Raw genomic sequence first — 26,049 nt, 5'->3', positions numbered from 1 at the left:
AAAAAAAACAAGGTATAGCTGCAGGGATTTTTAAGATCACGAGGTGCGACAGTACGATAACTCCCGTTAACAATAACCCGCTATAACTCGAATTCAGATACCTCAAACACCCGCCGACTTAGTACGATAACTCCCGTTAACAATAACTCGCTATAACTCGAATTCAGATACCTCAAACACCCGCCGACTTGATTTAACTTCTTCTCAAACCTGCTTGCTTAAACAGTTGGTTTGCAGCTGGCTCCAGGGCTGTCTAAACTCGAGTTATTACGCCCGAGAAAATCCTAAAAGCTCGTTTATCAAACAGAACCGATAGCTCCCATAAGTCATTTGTTTATGATGTTTTAAAAATGTCGAAAATGCTCAATAAAACGCAAGTTCTTGTGAAGTGCGATTATGACAATAAAGCTTTTATTTCAGTTGTACATTTAAATAATCGTTAGGAAATAAATAAAATACAATGGATAATAAGTAAATGCTAAACTTTTAATCTAAACCTAATCTAATGTAGAATCAGTGATAACATTTTAACTGGGATTGTAAGAACAGCATAACTATCTTTTTTATCTTAATAAAGGCATTCACGTAGTATAACTAAAATACGTATTTACAATATGTGATAAAAATTGGGGTCAAAAATTTAAAATTAAAATTAAATCCAGATACTTTGTCCCTTCCTTGTAAAAAATCTATTTTCCGGGCAGTTCCTATATTTTTCAAAATTCACTTGAGAATCTCTTTTTTATATACAAAGTATATTACATGGTATTCTTTTGTACAATAAGAAAAAGATGAACTGTAGCAAGGCATATCCAAATGACATATGATATACTTGAGAAGAACATTTCTTAATAAATATGTTGTATGAATTAACAACGTCAAGTTTTCAGTAAGACAAGGTTTCTATGTAAAAGAGATCATTGAAAGAAAAGGAAGTGACAATAAAAGAGAAAGCCAATGGAATGTGTTTACCCGGTGATGAACCCCATAAATATATGCATAGAAATAAGATTTTAATTACACTAGATGTGGGCATACGCTTTCTATACTACACATTTTTTGCTCATCGGTAGAGCTAGTAGTGAGTTTTTTGGCGAAGGTCAAGTGTTGTATGAAGCAGAGTGATGCGCCAAAAAAAGATTGCATGACTCGAAGATAACGTAACGAGAAGTTCATGTGACGTAACAATATGACGACCGTCGCGACGAATAAGTCACGCTAGCTGGATATGTTTGCGTGGCACGAAACATTAATTGTTCATAGCGCTGCTGAGCCTCCAATCGGTTGACTTGTAATTTCCTAAACGTGTGACTTGGTCGTAACGAAGTTTGATGACCATGGCGATCGAAAGCGAACGACTCACACTTTTGGTGTCATTTTGACGTAGTATGTGTCGAATAAAGACGTCAAAGTCACATGACGTCACGAGCCTTAGTAACCACAGAAGCTAGTGACGTCATAGTCATGCACGCGCTGTGGTAGATCCAGGATCGTTGCATTTGCCGTTGGTAAAACTGATGTCGTCAAGCGCAATGTCTCCAGTGTAACCATTACCCCGCACTCCTTCGAAAATAATCTGCCAAAAAATAAAATCACATCAGTGAAACATTTCATCCCCAGCAACTCAAGCCTTGCGGGTGAGGAGTCTTTCAAAACCGGAGTAGGCTAAGCGAGTAATGCTCTCTTTTTGAGCCACAACTCTTTGGAGCCATCAAGATTTTAGTTTGCCCTTTTCTTCACTAACAACTTTTGGCAAACTTCCTTTTGGTAAAACATTTCAAATTTTTCAGTCTGCCCCTAAGAAGTCTTACAATAAAGATGAAAACTAGATGAGTCTACTATCAAATTTTGGTAGAGTATCTGGTTCAAGGCGCATTCCCAGAATTGGGTTGGGGGGTTCACAGTCATAGGTATCATGTGGAAAAGCATTAAAAAGTATTTGAAGATTCTTAGGAAATGACCCACTTCTTAGGCCCCAAGGGGGCACCCCTGTGTACGCAGCTAAATGAAAAGTATGGAAGAAAACAATCTTACCCTATATCTCGAAGAAGACGATATATTAATATCAGCCTTCCTCCACTTCATGCCTTGTTGACCCGAACGTAGCCAGAGCAATTTCTTGATCTCAAAGTCATCCCTGATATAGACTCGCATGGCCCCGACAGAATGGCCATACATGGAGTACCAGAAGGTTAGACACTTAAGCTCACTTGGAGGTAGCCATTTACTGATGAGGGTAGCAGTGTAGGCACGCCGAGCAGGCCAGCTCGTCTCTAGGTATATATAGTAACCTGTAGGAGAGTAAGAGGATTTAAAAGGTATCCCAGACACGACAAATGTTTAGTTCCAGAAAATACCCAAAACCCGCCTCCCATGGAGGGGATTGGAACTTCCGAGGGGGTGGGTTGGGGGGGGGGGGGGGGGGGGGGGGGGGTCAAGCGTCCAGGAATTTCCAGCGGGGAGGGGGTAAAATGCCGGTTTTCCTTAACAGTTACTGTATTTATTTTTATCCCGGGGGCTGGAAATTCCAGAGGGGTGTGGGGTATGGATATTTTCTGGAACTACACAAGGCTTAAAATTCTGCCGACGAAACATGCAAACATGCACTCGCATACTTAAACGTCACCTCCACCCTACACCTTGTGGAGCACTTCAGGCTTTCGTCCCCCCCCCCCCCCCCCCCCTCCGTTTTTTAACTGTTTAAATTACTGAAAGTTATAATTTAAAAGACGTTCATATAAAAAGTTGTCTAACGAAACGTTCAGAAAGTTGAATAAGAATAAAAGACCTTACCCATTCCAGAGGTGTGGTCAGACACGGGACCCGTGTTACGGCTTGGGGTGTGGCCCCGATGACGTCTCCAGTGGAATGTTGGAGTACTACTCCAATCATTCTCCCAAAAGCACATGTCTTTATCAAAGTTACACATTAACGCATCTGCAGCAGGAGCAATAAAAGAGGTCCTCTTCATTATAGGTACATATAAAATAACAATTGATACTAACACGCAGATGAAACAAGAACGAGGAGACATGCTTTGTAGTTCATTTGTCCCCCTGGGGAGGTTGCTTCGTTTTTTTTACATTAAGTAGCAGAAATGATTGTGAGCATATACTGGAGATACCTTTAAGGTGCTCTTAACAAAGAACACAAATGAGAAAGTGAAGACCTAGACTCCTGACGGTCATTGGCCGAGTCATCCCGGGCGCAAGTCCTACCTGAAGAGCATGGCTGCATGTTGCACATGCGCACTTGTGTGTCGGCGCCTTTACAGGTTTTGCCTCCATTTCGGGGTTTGGGGTCATCGCAAACGCGCTTTCGCATCTGTTTGCCGTATCCACACGTCTTGTCGCATGTAGACCAGCGTGCCCATCTCCCCCAGTGGCCTTGGACTGGTGCTGATATAGAGTACACACAATGAGATATGATAATTGACTGCGATCATCGATCACTAGAAAAAATACAGACAAGCTGTACAACACATAGTGGTCTGCGTAGGCGTAGTGGAATCAGGGAAATATTTCAAAACTTTAATATTTTATTCACTGCTCTTTTACCATAACATTCGGCCGGAGAGCATCGTACGCGTTGCGTTTTCACATTGCTGGACGTGACACCCGGACATGCCTGTCTATCGGACGCAAAGCAAACACGTTGTCTGGACTTGACACATCTGATATTACATGGAGTAAATTCCGACCACGCGCTCCAGCCTTCCTCGGCATCACCTGCAAAAATGTATATTATGTATGAAATGTATAAAGTTATAGCTTAACTGCTGATAAGATGCCGTTCTCAATCATACTTGCCAAAATATCTGGCGCTGTTTCGAATTGTAAAAAAAACCGGCCAATTCATCGTGAATGGTCCTCGAAAAGAAGGAAATGCTAGCAGTAATTTCCAGTGAGTACGATCCATAATTTAGATGGCTAACAGACAGCTAAAACATAGCTAACCAAGATAACATAGCTGATCCGGCTAATATGGCTATCCCTTGTTAACATAGCTAGCCCGGCTAAAATGGCCATTCCAGCTAACATAGCTATCCTACCTAACATAGCTAGCCCGGCTAACATGGCTATTCCAGCTAACATAGCTATCCCAGCTAACAGGTAGCTAATATAGCTAGCTCAGCAAGCTCCGTGTATACTTACTTTTGCAGTCGTACAGCCAGTTCATTTTCTGCTTGTCTAGCGTACTAAAGCCATCTGAACGACCAAGAGGCATGTCGGGATTGTGAAATGCTCGAATTGTGGGAAGACCATTTCGCGAAAATGTCCTTTTTCCGTAATGCATTATGCTCTGGTAGTCATAATTGAAACCCATATTGTCTACTTTGGTGTGTCGGTATTTGTTGAATTGGCTTTCCATTCCTGTGAATAAATCAACCGTCGTTTTAGTTATCGTAGACTAGAGAAATATAAAGAGAACGAAATAACGTCAATAGAAAATGGTAGGTGAGAACAATTGATAGATAAAAAAAAACAACGTAAGGATAATTAGTTGATAAGAAGGATAAGGAAGAGCAGGAGAAATGAAAGACTACGATAGTTGCTCATGGTGTGCTATTGGTCTACTGATGATGATGGCGGTGGCGATGGTGATAATGGTGATAATAATATTAGTGATTGAATATTGTAGATGAAAAGATTTTTATCTTTGATATACAGTACGTAGTACGTACACATTATGGTGATGGCAAGAGAAAGAGGAGGAGAAAATGATGATGATAACGATCATGACGATGATGTCGACAGTGATGACGACGACGTTAATGAGAATGATATTGTCGACGTCGGTGATAGTGATAATGAAGAATAAAGAAGGGAAAACGTTTTGCAATTGCAGTGGAAACTCACCTTTTTGTACATTTTCCCATAGTATCTCCACATACTGGTTCCTGTCGGGTCTACTCTGCTCGTGCCAAAACCCTACAGCGTGCATGATCTCGTGCATAATAATCCCCTTGCTGTTACACCGATCACCGAGGGACAGCTCCTGTGGCCCTTCCCGCCAGTAAATTCGACCAATGAATGACCAGCATCTGCAACCGACACAATTCAAAAGTTTATGAAAAAGTTGATCAAATAAATAATTCATACTTCTTGCCTCCGAAATTGTAAAATCAACTGCCATCACATCTAATTCAATTTTTGTTCACTGTTTCGGCGAAACTGCCTATCTGGAGTGAACTAATATTACAAAAACATTAACTCAGTCCCTTACATTATTATTGTTTTTCCTGTGGTTTGAAAGAAATATGACGTAATGTGAAAACTTTGCTCTCTCACCCATTTTTCTAGAGACACAGGAATCCCGGTAAGAACGCCGGGGAGTAGGCTGTTTCCTTACGCAAATAAAAACACAATATGTATATTTGAAAGGTTCTGGCGCACTGACAGCTGGTCTTCACGAGACTTTAATGTCATTTATATATTTTTTTATCACAACATTTTCTGACGGCGAACAAAAAGCAGATAAAAGTATGTCGGCTCTTTGAGATCTCGTTCTGAGATCAAACTATCATTTTAACAATATTTCGTAAAGCAACGGCAAGTATCAGAAAAAAATGTTCAATTTAAAATTTTGTTGTTTTAGAAATATCAGAGGTGGAAAATGGGTTATGATCATTGACATAATAATTAACTACGCGCACCCCGCACCAATTTCGTATTAAGGAATCTTCAAATACTATGCTTTTCCATATGATACCCATGACTGCTGGTCACTCGGGATAACAAGTGCAAGGAATGAGTAAAATATGAGGCAGAAATCTAATAATTTCTAATGACTTACTGTAAAAGAAACAGCTAGTATTTTCAGTCCAATTACTTTATTCCCCGTTGTTGGGTCACTACGATTACAGAGACAAAGCGCAAGTGCAAAAGGAATGAGTAAAATTAATATGAGACCATCCAATGTTTTAAGACCGCCCAATGAATATTTTTACAATGCTTTTGTCGATCCTGTCGTGTTTTTTTTTTTTAATAATCTCTCGCCAACTTGAAGTTGGAGAGTAGTGTCAGCGATTGTGCGTACGTAAGGTGTCAATGGAAGTGTTTGTCTTTTAGCAGGTGAGCTTTTCTCTGTTTGGACTTAGAAATAGAAATTATGAATTAATGGACTTTTAAGTTTAATTAACAGCATGTTGAAAGACGGGTAGAATTTTAGTATTTTATTTGTTTTTTTTTTTTTTTTTTAAGGAAGAAGAAGATTAGAAAACGAAAGTTTTTGATACAACGGGTTAACAAATTTGACAGATGCCTTTAAATGATTTTGATAAGAACGTTCAGGGCTACCTTATATCTTAATAGAACAAAACAACATTCTCAATTTTAATGCATTTTTATATGCAAAAAAATTTTCTCCTGAGCATTACTTTGTATTTGACCAATCATTTACAAAAACTGTGAAAAAATATTCGTTTTTTCCGTTACAAAACATACATAAAGGATTTAATCTCAATAACTGATATAATCATCAACCATCTCACCAACCGTAAGTATTTGCATAACAACATAAAAAAGTATTCATAGAACAGTTTCGGTTTTTGATTAACTTAAATTACTTATACTCGAAGACGCTGCACCAGATCTTTTAAACCACCGCCCAGACGCAAAGATGGATGATGAGAATTTGTCATTTTGCCTTTTTAGCTGCCTACTTGCCACTTCAGGAATACTCGCGAATTCTCTGGTTTGCTATGTGCTGTGGAAAACCAAGCGAATTAATGAAGCAGCCTCATATTTAGTGTTTGAGCTCGCACTTTCCGATATGGGCTGTTGCATTGGAGCACCTTTTCTGAACGGATTCTGCATCCGAAATACAGGCGCGAGTGCGACGGCGGCCCTGGGTGTAAACGGAATTGTGTCATCCTTCTTGCTTTCAGCGATGTCGATAGAACGTTTCTATGCTATACAGAAACCATTTGTGCATAAAGTGCGGTTTACACGGTCACTTTTGAAAAAGGTATACATTGCCATTGCTGTGTTTTCCGTTATACTTGCCATGCCATCGTACTTTTTAAAAGAGGAGTTTGCAACACATCGAAGTACACCAGGGAACGTTACGGGGACAAATATCACTGGTAAAGGTTCTTCTTTGATGCATGACATCTCTTTTGGCTACGGTATCTTTGTAATGCTCTTATGTCTGGTTGTCCCAGGCATTATCATGGTCGTATGTTATGGCAAGGTGATATATCACATCTGGTTCAAAACAGAGCAGTCAGCTACAAATGCGGCGATCCTCAAGAGCCGTAAGAGAATCACCAAGACTCTTCTTAGCATCACGGCAGCATTTTATATCTGCTGGCTTCCGTATTGCGCTATCATATTTTTCGATCCCACAGGGGTAGTAACGAAAACGCTCATGCAGTTTCCTATTTTAGGGTCTTGTTTGAATCCTGCCATCTATCTTTACGTCTCTAAAGCGTGTAGTTCTAAGAATGTGTGCCTGGTGAGCTGTTGTTGCTCTAAGACTCGAGCTCGAAGAAGAAGTAAGGGTGAGTCCAGTTTGAATAGCACGCACCAGGAAAATACTTTGCAAACCTTAAATGGAAACTCCATTCAACTGCTTTCCGTCACTGGTATAACAAACGAGGCAGTAACAGTGACAGAAGGCGCGACAGTGGCGGAAGGCAGGACAGTGACGGATGGCGTGACAGTGACGGAAGGCGTGACAGTGGCGGAAGGGGTAACAGTAACGGATGGCGTGACAGTGACGGATGGCGTGACAGTGGCGAAATGCGTGACAGTGGCGGAAGGCGTGACAGTGACGGATGGCGTGACAGTGGCGGAAGGCAGGACAGTGGCGGAAGGCAGTAAAGTGACAGAAGGCGTGACAGTGAGGGAACAGTGGTCAAAGGAGTAACAGTGACGGAAGGCGTAACAGTGGCGGAAGGCGTCACACTGACGGAAGGAGTTTTCCAATAGAAACGATTTTCCTAATGGGCGTCGAGTAACAACAAATTTCGTGAACTGGTCAAGAAGTTTTGATATGAGAATGTAAATACTATTCATACTTAACGATTCTACGCGATTCAAATATATTAATAATAATAATTCTTTAAGGGAACGAACCCAAGGTTGTTAACCAATCTTTGGACAAAAAGTCATGGAACTTCAAGAACGAGGGACAAACTCTGTCAGCAATGATATAGAAATGATGTTATGTACTATTAGCATTAAAGAATATAACCTCCAAGCATTTCCTCAATTTTTACCCCTTTTCCTCTGCACTAAAATGCCGATTAACGGGGCATTGTCATGGTAAGAGCTTTGCAATATAGCCCTCCGTCCCGGCTTAATGAACTTCTCAGTCGAATTCTAATGTTGACTTATAAGCCTTTAGTACATGTGGGAGACTTAAATTCAAAGGAAATGACCACAAACTGTCAATAAACATAGTTTTCAATAAAATATTTCATATTATTTTAACAATTGACAGCTTAAAGTTCAACTGTTTGTAGACATTTACAGAAAAAGCCTACAATTAACACTGACTCCAAGCATGCGCAGTACCATGGCACTGCCCCTTTAAATCGAAAAGAATACACTCCAAAGCCGACTTGATACGACAGTTCACAAGCTGCAAGGTGCGTGCGCTATGAAATAAACAACAATCAGGTGCGTACACAGAGGTACGCCGGGTGCAATCCTCAGCCAGCCCTGGGTACGTGCATGAAAATCTATAAAAATTAATCTCTTGATGATCATACATTAAATAACTACAAAGATTGAAAGACAAGCGTAGAATAACTAGGCGGTCTGCGTAGGTCTTTTGTATACACATGCAATAAAGTATATCTAATAATAATAACTTTTCTCGACGGCGCCATTTCACTTAGTAGTTCCAACTGCAAAAACCGCCTTTTTGTGTGTTTGCGGGTTTTTATATAGACCGACACAGGTGAATAGAAAATTCGTTTCAATTTTACTTAAAGTAATCAAACAGTGATATTAAAATCAATAGATGCTGAAAACTACTTTAATTTATGATAACTGCAAAATTTCGAGAAGTTTGGTTTTTACTTGGGAATCAAAATTAAATAGCTTGTTTGGAAAAGAAGTGGAATTATATTCTTGAAGAAGCATTCAAACACAACTATAACGCATAACCTGAAACAAAATTGTATTTACATTATGAAATTAGAAAAAAAAGTTTCATCGATATAAATTTGTTTTGAATTCGTAAAATGATTTCCGCAGGCTGGCTAGACTTTTAGATCTTTCAAACGCAAAGTCATGATGGAAAATGAGAACTTGTTTTGCGTTTCTAGCTGTCTCCTCGCCGCTACGGGTCTGGTTGAGAACGCTCTAGTTGTCTACGTATCGCGGAAAACTAAGCGGAATTAAGCAGCGTCCATTCTAGTCTTCTCGCTTGCGCTATCTGATTTCGTGTTCTGTCTGGGTGCACCCGTCGCGCACGGATTCTGCTTGGGAAATCTGAGAACAAAGTCAGCGCTCCTTGGCATAATGGGGATTTAATCGTCTTTAATTCTTGCAGCCATGCCCGTTGAACGCTTCTATGCCGTTCGGAAACCATTTGTGCACAAAGTGCGCCATTTGTGCACCAAGACTATTCTGAGAAGTGTCTCCCTCGTCATAGCAGTCTTTGCAGTCGTCGTTGCAACGCCAACATACTTTTTTGCAAGAAATAAAAGAAAATGAAAGCAGCTTAGGACATTTTACAGGACGGAACTTCACGCGTGGTTCTTTTCTCGCCAGTGATTTCTCTTTCGGCTATGGCATCTTTACAATGCTCTTATGTCTGGTTGTTCCAGGCATTATCATGGCCGTATGTTATGGCAAGGTGATATTTCAGATCTGGTTCAACACAGAGCAGTCAACTACAATTGCGGCGATCCTCAAGAGCCGTAAGAGAATCACCAAGACTCTTCTTAGCATCACGGCAGCATTTTATATCTGCTGGCTTCCGTATTGCGGAATTGTATTTCTGGAGCCTTTAGGAACAGAAGCGAAAGTGCTGTCACTCTCGCCAATTCTTGGAACATGTCTTAATCCTGCCATGTACCTATACGTCTCCAACGCCAATTCGATGGTGATCTGTTGCTCATGTAAAGATCACGACTTGTGTATCTTTGGAAGGCGAGCTGGAAATACTTTGTGGAGACGCGGCAAAGTGTTTCGCAAAATTTAACTAGAAACGGCATTGAACTTCTTTCTGTTACTGAAACTCAAAAAAAGGCTGTCATATTCACAGAAAACTTCAGCCAACAACAACGAATCAACGAAAGACGAAGTAACTTAAAGGGTGCCCACGCAGATCTTCCCTTCAGCAGCACACTATGTTTGGAGGATTTATAAACTAAACCTACGCATCCGTGACATACTGTTGCATAAGGTTCCTATTGGAGGTAAGAAAACCTCTAGACCTCAGCAAAATTATAGTCGAAAAGCACACAGGAACAAACCAAAAAACAGGTAAAAAAGGGCGTAGTAAAAAGTGTAATGTACTGTATGGAACGCCTTGCCACGTGCGAGACGAAGCTTTATCGGTTGATATAAAAGAAGTTGCGGGCGTTATGTTATCGCACTATCGCACCCTTTTTCTTGGGTTTCGTGTGCATCCTCTCGTAACGTGTGTGAACCAAGCTTTAGCTGTTTTAGTAGAGCACTTGTGTGCGTTGCCTTGTCAACGTACCCTTTTCCTTTAGTGAACTTTATCCAGTGCTCCTCGTCTGTACGGCGCTTAAACTGAAGACACGTGTGCTGGTGGAACTCTTTGATCGCCGCCTGGATATTATCAACGTACGACTCTGAAAAAAAACACACAGGATGCCGAATGGTGATGATAGTATAACAGTTGGTCTATTTTCCAGTGTCTGTCCGATATCAAGAAAATAATAAATTTAGAGTGGCCTAAATGCGCGCGGTTAGGGACAAGAGTGCCGTCACAGGGGCCTCGACAAACATATGACATATGAGATGTTAACAGCAACATATGCTAGAGGCTTCGTCGACAGAGCAACCCGAGACAGTCACGACAGAGCAACCCGAGACGGTCACGACAAAGCAACCCGAGACGGTCACGACAAAGCAACCCGAGATAGTCACGACGAAGCAGCCCGAGACGGCCACGACGAAGCAACCCGAAACGGTAACGACTAAGCAACCCGAGATACTCACGACGAAGCAACCCGAGACGGTCAAGACGAAGCTACCCGAGACGGTAACGACGAAGCAACCCGAGATAGTCACGACGAAGCAACCCGAGACAGTCAAGACGAAGCAGCCCGAGACGGTCACGACGAAGCAACCCGAGATAGTCATGACGAAGCAACCCGAGACGGTCACGACGAAGCAACCCGAGATAGTCACGACGAAGCAACCCGAGACGGTAACGACGAAGCAACCCGAGACAGTCACGACAGAGCAACCCGAGACAGTCACGACAGAGCAACCCGAGACAGTCACGACAGAGCAACCCTAGACGTGACGGGTGACGAAGGCAAACATACACAGCAACGACAACGCAGCCCGATCTTCAATCGAAGCAATCACTAATACGGCGACGACCCTCTACTCTTAATGACGCCCATGTTACCCCGTACCCCTCCCTATTCGTACCTAGTCCCGGCGCGACCTCGTATGGTATCTGCTTGTGCGGCCATAGCTTCTTCCTCTGTCTTACTGCATTCCTTTTTCTCCGTCGCTTCTCGATGTCGTCATACACACTTCCGTCACGTTCGGTCAAGGCGATGTCTGCTTCGTAACCAACGCTATTGGTCACTAAAACACAATAGATACGGAATCAGAAAAGAAGTGAAAAAAAAAACATACTGATGTGTGCACAGTTTGAATGAATGGGAGCAGTGTATTAGATCACTAACGCCCTCATGGGGTTAAGAAAAAACACAAAGGTGAGGAAACCCACCTATTCTATAGTAACTCTTTACGAAAAGCAGTTTGATTAGCTTGAATCTAAAGTCATTCTTACCGCTACACGACGGCCAGATAATAATAAAAGACTGCCCTATCTTAAAAGCGCACGCTAGCTGACGGACATTAATAGAGCGGGTGTAGATCAATTTGTCGCTCTCTTATTGGCTCAGCAGATGTAATACGGCATTTCATGGTATATCAGATTTTTACGGACGGACCATAAGAAGGTTGTGGGGTGGGAACGTTTTAGACATGCACGTTTGTTTTTCTCCAGGACTTTGCATGATTTGTTTTCTTTCTGTGTGCATTTTTCCGTCTTGTTGGTGCATGATTATTTTTTTTTCATTTTTTTTGATGGTCCGTCTCTTTACAGTTCGATTTTAGGAGTCCAGTAATCAGATATGCCACCGATTAGGTTACATTCATGATGAGAGGCGACTTGTACTTCCTCTGAAAGAGTTGTAATGAATCTTGCTAGTGAGTCAACATCTGAGGTAGCCGAAAACCCCCGAAAAGAGACAGAAAAAGTTATTACTCCAGTGTCTTGACTGCAATTTATCAACACGCCAACTCAGAACCATCATTGCTCGGTCAAAGCATCCTCACGGGCTCACGCTTTGGAGCGGATGATGCTCTCTGGCAACAGTGTAAATACCCTCAAAGTAAATAGACACATATCCCTTTAAGAATTAACGTGTCGACATCTTTGTAGGCATTCTTCTTTAAGTCATATGCAGGCGATTGTTTCAGTGTCATATGTATAGTTATCTTCGCGTTTGGTAAGGGGTCATGGGATTAACAACAGCAACGTTAATTACCCAATCAAGTCGCAGAGAAGCAGAGCTGCTTTCGAGGTACCTACTTTCATTGACTTTACTAATTTGCTCCATGATAGTTTCCTGGGATTCCGATGCAGCATGCTGATCTAAAAGAAAACACACATTAAGAATATGAAATCTTGAGAAATAAAAGCATAAAAAAGGGGACAAATAAAAGTAGAAGATGATTAAGACAAATAAGTAAACACATAATCGAAGTTTGATGTGGAATGACTCTATGAAAACAGACGATGTTTTTAATACGTTTTCGCCATATTTGCCCTTCGCCATGAAAGAAGATTGCAACATCGACATACGTGCATGTGAATTCGGACGAAGGCAGAAGGATAAGTAATTTGAAAGGCATTGCTAGAATTTTGTCCTCTGTGTAGATACTTACCTAGAAAGGCTTGTTTGAACGGAGTGGCCTCAGTTGTCAGATATATGAAGAACATCGCCACGATGAAACGCGCTCTTAGAATCATCTTTTCTGCAAAGCGATTCACTATTAGTACGTCACTTCACTTGTTTCCATACAAGTACTCTAGAAACAACGTCTTAGTAAAATGACATGTTTTTTAAAGTACGTGAATTAATAAACCGTAATCTGCCTAAGATCTGGCGCGCGTGCAGAAGATCATGACGTCATAGGCACCGAGTCTAATTAAAATAGAACATGATTTAGAATCAAAATGAAGGAAACGGGATGGTTAAGAGAGAGGAAGGAAAAAAGGAGGGATTTAAAGAGTCCTTGAACTTAATTAATTGCTAGAAAACATATTGAGTGGACGTGACGAATGGATGTTGATAAGCTTGGTCGAAAGAACATTATGAAATAAAAACGGGTTAGCGAAAAATATTTCTTAGACTTTAGAAAACTCGTTAGTAGATTATAGTTATCGTCATGCTAAGCCAAGGAGCGCCTGTTCATGTGAGACCGACGGTGGATCGCGGAAGAAGGATTTCTAGCTCCATTTTTATTGGTATTTTATTTTGTTGCGTTTGTTTCTGGTCAGTATTCATTTTAGCTTGCCTGCAGTTGTACACTGCAATCGGTACATTAACCATGAGACCGAATCACATTTGCTCGTTAAATACTAGCTTGCTTGCTTGCAGGACTGTGTTTCGTAATTGCGGAGTAAACCAATTCGCGCGTCCAAGATAGGTACCCCCAAAATTCTGAATTCCCTCCGCGATAACAACACAATCTACCGACGCTAAGCAGCAGAACAGGCTTTAGATACAAAGCAGAACAGCATTTTTTTTCTGCCAAGGCAATTTGAACTGATTACTGTCTCGGGGTCACTTGCAGATTAAAGCTTAATTAAACCGATAGGGTGTCAAGGCGCGCTTCTGTGAATCCCCTTTGCGCGCGAAACTGAACATGACGTCATCAAAAGCGCTTGTTGACGTCGCTCTCAGGCCTGTTATCGATAGAAATCTCTTCAGAGCGAAAAGAAATGGAGCTTGTGCCCTTGGCCGATCGGGGATAAGGGTTCTCTATGACGAGGTATTTAAAAAAAGAAATGGTTTGGTGGATTACCTGTATAGTGGAATGAACGGATTGCAGGCTGTATCAGAAATGCTTGAGAATGATAAGGATGTTTTAAACAAAGTTTTTTTCTGAAATAGGAGCGAAATCACAGTGAGAAATGTTAACATAACAATAGCTTTATCATTCATGACCATTAAGACTTTGAAATAACCAGGTATTGAATAGCACAAAAACAAACATAAAACGGAGGTTATGGGTATCAACAATTTATAAGCGGCCTCGCTAATCCAAATACACACCCCCAAACCCTCCACACACCCCTCCCACTTATATTCCTTCTTTCAAACCTACTCCTCCCACCACAGATTAACCACCATATGAGTGAGTATCCATTCTCCAAAAACATACCAACATATCTCTAATCAATATATTTCAAACCTTTTTGCTTTTCACTTTAAACTACTTAGAACGTAACAGCAAAACACCCTCAATTACCGCAGAGGCATTGTTTGAGTTTGGTTCGAGTTAGAGGCATACCGCGCGAGTTTCCTCGAGAATGTTTACTTGGAGACAATACTGGAAAAATATCAAACCTGTCAAATAGACGAGTAGCATTGTGTACAGACTATTCAAGGCACTCATTAACATTGTGATGTTATAAAATGCGTAGCACGTAGGATGCTTCATCCAGCGTGACAACTTTCAGCGGTTTATTTTGTTACTCTATTTTCTTATGAGCTACCATACACGAAATTTTGCTTTGAAAATAAAAAGGGCAGACATGGAAAATCATCTGTAATGCCAAACGCAAAAAAACAACAAAAAAAAACAAAGACCGTATTCTGAACTTTAGTAAAGAATCGATAAAGAAAAAGGTTTCCCTTCTATTCAGAAAGCTATACAAGGCTTCCAAATTTAGGAGGGTAGAGAACTAGGCTATTTCAAGTAACTATAGAGCTCTCTTAGTGGGTGTAGCGCGACATAACGCAACTGGTAAGCCATTCACTTGATACAAAAATAACTCTCTTTCTACGGCTCAAGATCAGTCGATAATGATCTTGTAATCAAAACTTACCGCTCCAATAGCAACGAGCCAAAATAGAATCGATAGGATAGTCTTGAGTACTTGTACGTAAGGGTGTTGTGTCTCCTAGTTTTGCAAGTGATTTGTGTGTATCGCTTAGAGAGTTGTTTATCTGGAAGTGGGTTATTAGTTAATGCTTAGGAACAATTATGTTGAAGAGATTGACGTATCGGAACACATGATTCAGCGGACAGCAGATTGTCACGTTCTCACACAATAGCTTAACCTTTCGCCGTCACTATTATGACTACACAACTCCGACAAATACCGGAGATTTACGGACACGATGGCTGTCAGAATATTTAAAAAAAACGATAAAGGTTATGACAAATGATCAAAGAATGTGTTTATATATACACAAATCAAAAGCGCAAATGCTCTTTTAATAGCTACTTTGGGTATCTATTCTCCCTTAGAGTATGTGTTAGTTTTGCAAGAAAATAACCCTTGAAGGGTTTCTGTAGATTTACGGTGATTATCTATGATTGCTTATTTTGGCATGACTTTGTAATTGTCATAGATTCAGCCGGAAGCGGGGTGACTCTAGAAACCTCCGCCTTTGACCGCATCAAGCTGCTATACTTGAATATTTAGGTGAAGACTCAGGCGAGACTAATAAGTACAGACTGTGCTGTTTTCCGCAGAGATGCGTGATTTTTAGCGTAGGTGGAACAGCACATCAGTCACGGCGGAACTAAATAACCCTAACGCGTTCACAGCATCACAACATTCCATTTTGGGACTACGTCACAGGTTTTGTCATAAGTCAAGGACAGCGAAACTGAGAAATACTACAGCGATTAATCAGTGTTAAGTGGCATGCCTATAAAAAGCAGCCAACTTCGTACATGCGTATGCAGTTCGCTTTTTATAAATTATATATAAGTTCCTGTCAAAATTACATAAAAAATAAAACAGTCGAAACCAGCAGAGGTAGTTTCACTCGGAGGCGGCGGCAGGGCTGGCGAAAAGTTGGGGGTGATTAGGGGGGGAGGGGGGGGGGGAGTCTCGCTGATTCTGGGAAACAAGTGCGGCTGCCTGAAATGAGTACTAGAGGAAGGGGGGGGGGACGATCCACTTCCCTGTAACATCTAGCCAGCTTAAAAGGCGCTAGTTAGGCGCTTCTGGTTGAGTGAAAAACGGAGAAGCCGTTTGGTCGAACACTACGTCCGATAGAACAGCTTTTCCGGGGGGTTCCCCGGGGCGCTGTTTCGCAAGCTATTTACACTCTCATCCCTACCTCGGTTTTCGCCACCTCTTTTTATAAAGCCACCCCCCTTCAAACCCCCTTCTCTCTCTCCAACGGCTTAAAACACTATTTAAGTTGTTTACATGCAAAAAATTCACCACATCCGTATGGTTTTAAAGTTTTGACATGACTCAGCAGAGTCTCAATCATGGCCGTGTTAAGTCAAGGTTGATCACTCGTCGTGTCATTCAACAAAATGACGCACGCCAAAGGGCGCGGCAATCACCAGGGGAAGCTTGGACAGCTTCAAGTAGGCGTGAGTAAAATGCCTTTATTACTTATATATGTAATGAGCAGATCGTGAAATTATTTAGGATTTTGCATGAGGTAGTTCTAGAATCCATGCATACATGTTAGAACCCTAAAAACAGCCTTGTACCCAGACGTTATTACCTACGTAGTTTTTCTAGATATACGAGTCTCGGCCTTCCCACAGTCCTGTGCGCGCTCCCTATTTCTGGACCCGGCACTCTGCCCCAAGAATGCATTTAACAGTGGCGTGTGTGTGTGAGAGGGGGAGTGGGATTCATAGATGAAATCCCATATGCTCCGTAACCTTGGCAAGCACGTGGCTTGAAGAGAACCCATGGATAGAGGTCAACAACACTCACGGAATAAAAGAATAAGCCGACAAGCCTTCCGCATATACAGGCCTATGGGAATTATCAAGCTTTTAAAAACCTAAAGGTTAAAAATAGTACGGAAATGGCTTTAGAAAAGTGTCCTCGAAAATTTTTTTTTAAGTATTGAATTATTGTTACAATAGTATCCAAACTACATTTCGCGACCACGTACAAGTGCATGCGAGCTCCCCACCCCTTACAAGCATATGCTTCCTACCAATCGATAACAGTGATGGCGACAATACCATCACGGTTTATAAAAATTGCACAAGAATGCCTCGAGTTATTCTATACAAGAAATGGCCTTTGTTTGTTGTTGTTGTTTTTAACCATGGTGAAAATCTAGCTGACAAGACTCTATAGATAAAGGCACGCAAACCTAACGATAGGGTGATTTTTTTCTTGCATGATTAAAAGATCACTACCCCATCACTCTATCATCTACCGGTAGTCCACAACACATGTTGGTTTGATAATTCATCCCCTCACACATCATAAAAACGTTTCGTCACGCTGTTTAAGTTCATTATCTGAAGTTATCATAAGGTACCATTCTTCCGGTAATGGAGATTCTTTTGGCTTTGCAATTGTTCAATTCAATTGTTTTTTGGTAAACTCTACATCTGCAATTCATGTACTATTTGTGACATGTGCATGTGACAATGATATCCTCGGAAACCCAGGGGTTGGCGATAAAATAGAAAATAAATCCCGGATTTCCAAGAATGTATGTAGTTAAATTAACAAACGCAAGCGGTAAGATTTGAAAACTGATCTACACTTATGCCCGAAAAGAGCCGCTCCGAAATCAGTCACACAAAGCGTATTTCAAGATAGGGAATATTCAAATATGGCCGATTTTCGAGTTTGGTTGCTCCTAGTCTGCTTAGTTCGTTGTACTGGTTTCCGTGAGTTAAAACGCGCCAAAAATTCTGCGCCACGGAAACGTTAGCCCTGCTGGCCCACCAATCCCATATGTGCAAGCCAGCAGCTAGGTGTCACATTCTTTTTTGAAAAGGGAACAAAATAATGGTCAACTTTCTTCTTTGTGTGGGGTATCATTTATTGGGCCATTGATACTTAACGTGGGGTACGCTTTCAAAATTTGTGGTCCATTTTCTACTAGTGGGCTGTCATTTAAAACACCCCTGTGAATTCGAACAAGCGAGGGCCTTCCACGTTTCCTAATCATACCACGCTAACGAGCACTTCGTGTAGCAATCCCGCAAGGCCGGACGATTAAAATGTTTAGCCTTGGGAAATGTTACAGAATGTATCGTGTGTAATTGTATCACAGCGGTAACAGCGATATCAAATCTGTGGTCGCAGAGAGCCAGAACACATTTAAGAAAAATTATCTCCCTTAAAAACCTCTGAAATGTCGCTTGTCCGTCAGTGTCACACGTGCTAGTAAGAGAAAAAGTAAGCCTAGTAACCGTTAACATGAGGACACAGAAAGCTGGCCATGCTGAACAACTTTGACCAATCAGATTCGGCTTGAACACCGTAAACATTTTGTAAAAAATGTTCAGCCAATGAGAACCGCCGGAAGTTGTTTATCACTCGTATTTTACGAGTGATCGAGCCACTTTTTCATGATCGACTACACGTACAAGAAACGAACGGCGTTTCTCATTAGCTGAACTTTTTTTTCGAAATGTTTACAGTGTCCGAGCCGAATCTGATTGGTCAAAGTTGTTCAGCATTGCCCGCCTTCTGTAAGGCCCAAGTCAGCTTCTGTTCTTGCTATTGTTTTCATCGTATTTATGCTTTCTTTTTATCATTCAAGAAAGGAAGGCAAAATATAGGTGATGAAATCACGAAATGGCTATCTAAATTCAAGGTTTATAGTTCATAAACCAATTTCAGTCACTTGGTATTTTGAGAAATGAGCCTGTCAAAATTGCGGCTGGCCGAGGCTATTGAAATGAAAATTCCTCGTAGCTATTCGTGCTCGGGATTCATGTTTTCTTCGACCGCGAAAAAGTCAGCAACTTTATGGAACCCGCGCAAGGGCCGTTTGGTATCCGAGAATACCGATACATTAGGAAGTAGTGAAATCATTGTTTTTTCCGAGATCGACTTACGCTTGACACATCCAGTTTCCAGGTCACTTCGGCGCGTTTTCGGTGATATTTTACTGTGGCCTTTAATCGTTATTTTGTAGATTTTGTCGTTTCCTGGCATAAAGCTCCAATTTATGAGGTACAAGAAAACCTACGTCGACAAAGCATAAATTGTATGAATAGAATGACAATAAAATCAAAAGGCCCTCTCTGTTTTCCTTCTGCCGTTAGTTTGATTTAAAAAATAATCCCACGTATAAGGTTTGGGTATTCGTTAAGGTTTACCCTTACCAAACATATTTTTCAAACTTCTTGAGTCAAACGGGAAAAAAGGAGTGCAGATTTTAAAATCGAGTGTATATTGGGATCGATACATGGGGTAAAGCGTTACGAGGATAACTGATTACAATACGACGTATTAGATTACCTAGGTGACAAGGTGAATGTCGGATCATTCCCTGAAACAATGAAGATCCCTCTATCGCAGTCAACAGGGCCTGCGGCATCAATTAACAAGTGCACCTTGTTATGAACGCTTCCCGATCAAAAGCGCACACAGACTTCGCGAAAAAGATACATGAACATAAAATTATAATCGTACCGGAAGTAGATGGTCTTCCTTGCAGATGTGAATCGGATGGATCGCTTGTGTGAAATGTCCTTGATGGATGGAGTGTGAATGAGATGATCCCCACGGCGCATAAGCTACACAATTACCCCACGAGCAGATATTAGTTGGGATTAATTCAATTACATGCGATGTATTGCGGGTTCGCTGTACCGATCACAGCTTCCTGCCATATGCATGTTCCTCGCAACGAAAGAAAGGGCGACACCAGAGCTTCAATGCACCCGCTGCGAGGCGCGCTAATAATAGCAAAACGCCCCGAGTAGAACGTTAGCATTGTGCACAATGAGATAGCACTACGGGATTGCTACCGACCCACGCGCTCAGGAATGTAAATAGAAAGCTATCTAATGAGAAGAGTAGAGTGACCAAGGGTTGCAATATAGCGTAAGCACGTAGTGTTATGTTTATACGGTTTCATGTACATTCAATATGACAGCTTGTCAAGGTCAAAACGCTTCTGGTTAACATCAAAACTACAAGTCATCATGCCTATTGAGTGCGCCATCCAGATTTGGGTTGATCTGGTCCAATACCTAGCGTACGGGGCTTGTTCAAATGAAACACTTTAATTGCAAGGTTCACATTCGACGGAAAATAGTTATCTTTAGTGACCAAAAGACACTTTCTCGTCGTGGCTCTATGGTGTCAGTGCTTGTTGAGCCATTTCTCAGCTTCTGGCAAAATTTCTATCTTCTTTCGTTCTCAGATAAGCCTCATTACAAGTTATGCGCATTGTTTTTGACAGAAGAATTGACCCCTAACATGTCCCCTAACAATAACGAGCCATTTTGCAGCCCCAATGACTACAATGCTTTTATTGGTGTTTGTGATAAAACGCAACTACGCAAGTAGGAAAATCGGTACTTACCTTGCTGTAATTCCCACAAAAAATCGGGACTAAATGTCAAAGCAGTCTGGGACAGTGTGGTAAAGCTTCCGTGTGATGACTAGCGATCCAGAAACCCCTTACTCGCGCGTCTCCGAGACACTGGTAGAACGACTACATGCAACACGCGTTTGATGGGCTATGGATTAAAATAGCTAACTTGGGGTCCGAACGTCATCTTTGGAAATCTGTAAACGCGCCAGCGGTCCGTGATACCTGTCAAATTATTGTAAGCGCATACCGCACGCGAGCCCTTTGACTTTTGTCAGCGGTAATCCTACGAAATTCAACCCGAAACAAACGTAAATTTCTGAGAGCACTAAAACGAAGCACTTGAAAATATCCATTCAGCAAATGATGAATGAATACAAACAAATAATTTTTGCGCACGTGTTTTCGACTTTTTTTTATCTGTTTAGTGTAACATTGGACACGGAATGTATGTTTGCGTGTCTCCAGCGTCTATAAGTCTATAAGGTTTTAAGTTTGTGCTCATAGTTTGGACCATCGTAGAGGTTCAAAAACAATCGCGACGTCTTTGTACAAAATACCCGCAACGTGCACAACCGTGTATTGTAATATTGCCTCGTCTTTACTCCTACAAATAAACCTCTAAATGCATAAATTCTAAGAACTGGAAACAAAAATACTTCATTGAGGAATAAAACAGAATGGCAAAAGAGCATTAGCTGGTATATCATGACATGTTAGTTTCATAGTAATAATAGTATCGATTGAAGATATGATTTATAATATCAATATCTTAAAAGATATTACGTTCAGCAAGCCTAGCCATGATGGTAATTTTTGTTCTATGATAAACGTATCAGTGCCAGTTTCGTCCAAAGATAGTGCGATCTCGAGTCTAAAATTGGTCAAATAACGGAGCTAGTCGGGTCTGACTCGCGATCTAAGGCGATGATCTAGATGTGCGACTCTTCCAAGAGTAGGATTGGCTGGAGTAGCCGTTTACTCCGATAGCAAGCGTTGATAGACCTGCTCGCTGCATCACGTACGGGGTACGCCAGGGGCAAAAGGCTAAATGGCTCTCACACTGAAGCGCTTGTGAAGACCTGTTTACACTTAGCAATATTTGTCGTGCGACACGAGCTGCGAGTTTTATAGCAAACCCAGATCGTACTTGGCTGCATTGCGACAGAATTGGTGAAAAATAATCGTAAATTGCTCCAAATCATTTAAATTCTTGTCTTAAATTCTTGTAATGTTCGAAAAAAATGACAATTTTACATTCTTAAAGTTTCAAGCATGCTTGAATAACCAAATAATATCATTCATGTGCTGGTTTCTGTACGTTGATTCCTGTAGCTGGTTTCGAGAAGTTTAGCTAAAGATATCTTAACCCGAGGGGGAAGGGGGGGGGAGGTATTTAAATGCGGCCTCGAGTATTTTTATGGGACACCTGAGAGAAAAAAGGCTTTCCATGAAAAAATGGTATATTTTTAGGGTTTCTGTGGCATTTTAAGGATAACAATTTCTGTTGTGCAGGTGCATTTTGGCATTATTTGAATTCCCCGACGAATATCCCTAATTAACCCTAAAGGGTAGTTTAGTTTGGTAGTTTATTTTGAATATTGTAAGCTCTGGTTATTTTAGGAAATATGATTATCTATGCTCTCATCCGTACATTTTGTTGCATTCATTTTATTTCGGCTGCCAAACAAATTGGAATTAAAGTTCCTCGCTCTTCGTTTTGCCAGACCCTAACTCTCGTTGGTGCTAATACGTAAGCAGATGAGCGCGTATTATGCGACGAGTATATTTATATACGTATGCAAGAGCTGTTATCATCAAGTCATCTTGCTGATGTATGGTTATTGTCTTACTAAAGGCGCCTCGGTTCGAGAAAATAACAGATTGTCGGGTCCCATGAGAATCGGCGGCATCAGAAAGGTCAATGATACGGCGTCATTTTATACAAACTTCGTGAACCTTTCTAATTTAAACCAGAAAATAATGTTTCTGTGTGAACACACATAGCTGCGGTCAAAGCCCTATAACCTATTGAAACGCGCGCAACAACGTTAGCTTTCAGCACCCACCCCACGAATAAAAGTGTTATATTCTCCATCCCTAGTACACAGACCCTTTAGTCCAGAACTTAAACAAGCTTGCAAAACATTAAGAGGTATCGAAAGTTAGAAAACAATACAGAGACTAAGACTAAAGAACCCGGTGATTATATACACAAAGCTATCCCAAGTAATCAGGAAGCAGACCACGCTATGTTAGTGATCAGGTGATTCAAAGATCCAGCGCTTTCTTTCTTCTTTTTTTCGGTCGCAAATTTAGGGGCACCGTGCCCGTGTCGGTACTTCAATAAAAATTCTAATTGATACCGATGAATAAAGAAGACTAAATGTTCTACTAGTCGATCTTATCTTGACTCTTTTATATCGATATAAAATCGTACAAATAAATCGTTTAGTGGCGACCATGGCGAGGGACTCTCCAAAGAGTTAACTCACTAAACTAAAAAGATGACTTTGTTTTTAATTTTAAGCCATAATTTTCAACTTGGATTTAATAAAAATGCCTCTACAATTAAAACCGTTTGAGTAACCACAGTCGGTATCAAAGCAAGGATATCTCAACATATGCAATTTATAGACACTCACCCTACATTCCTCTTAAATTAGATAAAGCCACTTTGCGCTAAGAACGGGTATGAGGGCGGAGATTGATGAAATATTGCGGCAGAAAGGATCAAGAAAAATTTGCATGCAATCATTTGAAGAAACAAGTGTTTTTTTTTAAAGATTGAGGAGAGATTTATGGGAAATTGGCCCAGATTGCTGCTCAAATGCAAAACTTGCGCGCCAAAAATATTTAAACCATTGACACTTCTACTTTTCGCTGCGCTTTTTCTTCTTGAGAAAAAGTTCTAAGCCATCTATATTCTCGTGCAAAGTAAATATCTCACCATATTTGAAATAATAATTTCAGGTCCTGGAATGGTCTAGAGGCATGTGTCCCAAAGGTATATCAACGACGTGGGGGTAACCTTATTCATCAAGGATGAATTGACGAATCGAGAAGAATGATGGCTGAATCAAAACCATTTATCAAATGTAATTATTTAATCCCATTCCATTTATCGGGGTTAAGCACCTACCAAGAGTTAAAAAAATTAATTGATTTTACCGCAAACAGCAGTAGGAAGTGTTGAAATGAAACGAAATACACTACTCATGCAAACGTTGCTGGGGCTCTAAGGCTTAGTTCAAACGTCGTTTTATCCATGAGCCGTATTCCATGCAAATGCATGCTAATGAACCAAGTCGATTGTATAATTGTAATTTGCACGCATTTGCATTGAATACGGCTCATGGATGATACGACGTTTGAACTTAGCCTTTTAGCGCTCATGGCATCTTAAATTGTCAATCTAAAAAATCCACCCAGCAAAGGAAAACTTTCGTGAAGACGTAACATGTAACTGAGATAAAGGTAAATTGCTGGGCGACACAAGGTCTGATTCATATTTTCACTCACGGAGCTCACAACAAAGCTGTAAAATTATGCGTCTATATGTGCGTCTGCTTCATGCCACATGACGTCATCAGCGAGCAACAGTGGGTCAGCGGAAACACGAATGAGAGTGCGTAACAGAACGAATCAATCAATCAATCAATCGCCGCTAAGTCACGTCCGATGGCAAGGGACCGACTATTTGATACATGACGGGCTGGTGACTGATCTTTTTCCATGGTCAATTCCTTAGCTATTCTGTTATTTTTTTATCGTGCGTCAATCAATGCTTGACGGATAAAAACTTTCTGAATAAATTAACCAAATAAACCTAAAAAACTTTGTCAGTGCAAAATCAGCGAATGCATGTATTTATCATTGTTATTATTAAAGGCGCAGGGCAGGTGCGCCAACACCAAGGATGGTCAACTTCCTGTTTTAACTCAGTCCCCTTGCTCCTGTTAATTTTTCGCGCAAGGCCTGGGTTTACTTATCTCCCAAGCGCATGCGCGGCCTGACCAAGTGGGCGGCTATATACAATGTGGTACTATATTATGATAAAACCAAAGTCAGCCAATCAGAATGCAGCAATCTTGGTCAACCAATCAGAATGCAGAATTGATGATAGACCACTAGTTTACTCTGGCTAATACCATGGGTCTCTATTCTACCGACTGGCAGGAAGATTTAATCGTGCAATAGCTACACTAACTAAGCGGTCGGTCTTTGAAATAACATTTGCTGTTTTTGCACTAACAAGGTTTTTTAAGGTTTATTCGGTTAATTTATTCAGAGAGTCGTTATCCGTCAAACCTAGTTCCCAAGGTCTACTGGGTAATTTCCAAGATGGCGTCTAGCCATCTTTTATCGCTTTCATCTAGCCATCTTTATCGCTTTCATCTCATGATGCTTCCCTCATACTCAAAACTCCTCAGTTTATAGTCAATATCTTAATACGCAACCCTACACACGTCGCCCAATTCATAAACAACATTAAAGCCCTTGGACATGACTTTGTAAAAGCGACCATATAGTCCTATATCGCTGCGTTACTCTGTGATATACCCTGTCAAAAAGCACATGGCACGCCATTTGGAACAACCTCTAAGAGGCAAAACAGGTCTCCATGAGTCATCTAAGAGCATTTAATCACAAACACAACTTCCTGGAAATGATTTCTTACCTGGGTTACCAGCTGCCACGATCATGAAGTTATTTCCAGACGTCTTCCAAGTCCAGGAAAATTTTCTTTTTATACTTTGTCACTTTGTCACAAAAGATCTGTTTGGTGCGATGAGTGCCGTGCACTGAAGTTATTCCAGTAAAGCTTCAGTCTTACAGAAGGTGTCGTTTGGTACCACAGAAGTGAGTTGTGCGCTTCCGTGATGTTGATAACTGGTTGAGATTGTATCAACAAGTCAAACTTGTCGTTTGTTGTGTTTTGCATATCGCTTTGGTTTTTTATGAATTTGAGGAACAATAGACAGGATTTGGCGGAATTCTTTATTGTTCTCAAATCAACATAAAACTTAACACGAACAATGAGGGGGTTGTTAACACCTTAAGTAAATCAAGGTCAATTGTGCATGATATATTACTGTATTATTATTATTATTATTATTTTATACAGGTGGTCCTCCTTCTTTCCGGTCGTACCGAACAGCGCAACCGAAATTCACAAAGAGGTTCTCTCGCCCGCTTTCTTTAGGTTCTTTCCTACAGCTCGACCTTATTGCTTTTCTCCTGCTAGCAATTATTCCTTTTTACCTCAAAATGTTTAACCAAAAGTATAGGAATGATTA

The 26,049-nt window shown here is 40.9% G+C and overlaps 1 protein-coding gene across 6 annotated transcripts; it reads right to left on the bottom strand.

The window, feature by feature from the left end:
* Positions 1 to 389: 389 nt before the first annotated feature.
* On the bottom strand, positions 390 to 25,699 carry LOC5504038 (zinc metalloproteinase nas-14). 6 transcript variants are annotated; one of them, XM_048729781.1, is made up of 13 exons: positions 25,431 to 25,698; positions 14,268 to 14,347; positions 13,125 to 13,214; positions 12,769 to 12,831; positions 11,592 to 11,753; positions 10,666 to 10,780; positions 4,860 to 5,044; positions 4,155 to 4,373; positions 3,558 to 3,728; positions 3,219 to 3,398; positions 2,794 to 2,937; positions 2,035 to 2,291; positions 390 to 1,576 (listed from the first exon to the last, which is right to left on the bottom strand). In XM_048729781.1, exons 3-13 carry the CDS (start codon positions 13,207 to 13,209, stop codon positions 1,463 to 1,465), a joined length of 1,695 nt encoding a protein of 564 aa, XP_048585738.1. In that variant the 5' UTR covers positions 13,210 to 13,214; positions 14,268 to 14,347; positions 25,431 to 25,698; the 3' UTR covers positions 390 to 1,462. The 6 variants fall into 6 exon arrangements, with proteins under 6 accessions (XP_048585738.1, XP_048585739.1, XP_048585736.1 ...); XM_048729782.1 differs by lacking the exon at positions 25,431 to 25,698 and adding an exon at positions 20,741 to 21,014; XM_048729779.1 differs by lacking the exon at positions 25,431 to 25,698 and adding an exon at positions 19,263 to 19,360.
* Positions 25,700 to 26,049: the final 350 nt, after the last annotated feature.

The sequence above is a fragment of the Nematostella vectensis genome, chromosome 7 (genome assembly GCF_932526225.1).
Source record: "Nematostella vectensis chromosome 7, jaNemVect1.1, whole genome shotgun sequence".
NCBI lineage: Eukaryota > Metazoa > Cnidaria > Anthozoa > Actiniaria > Edwardsiidae > Nematostella > Nematostella vectensis.
This window is presented reverse-complemented; position numbering and strand designations above follow the sequence as displayed.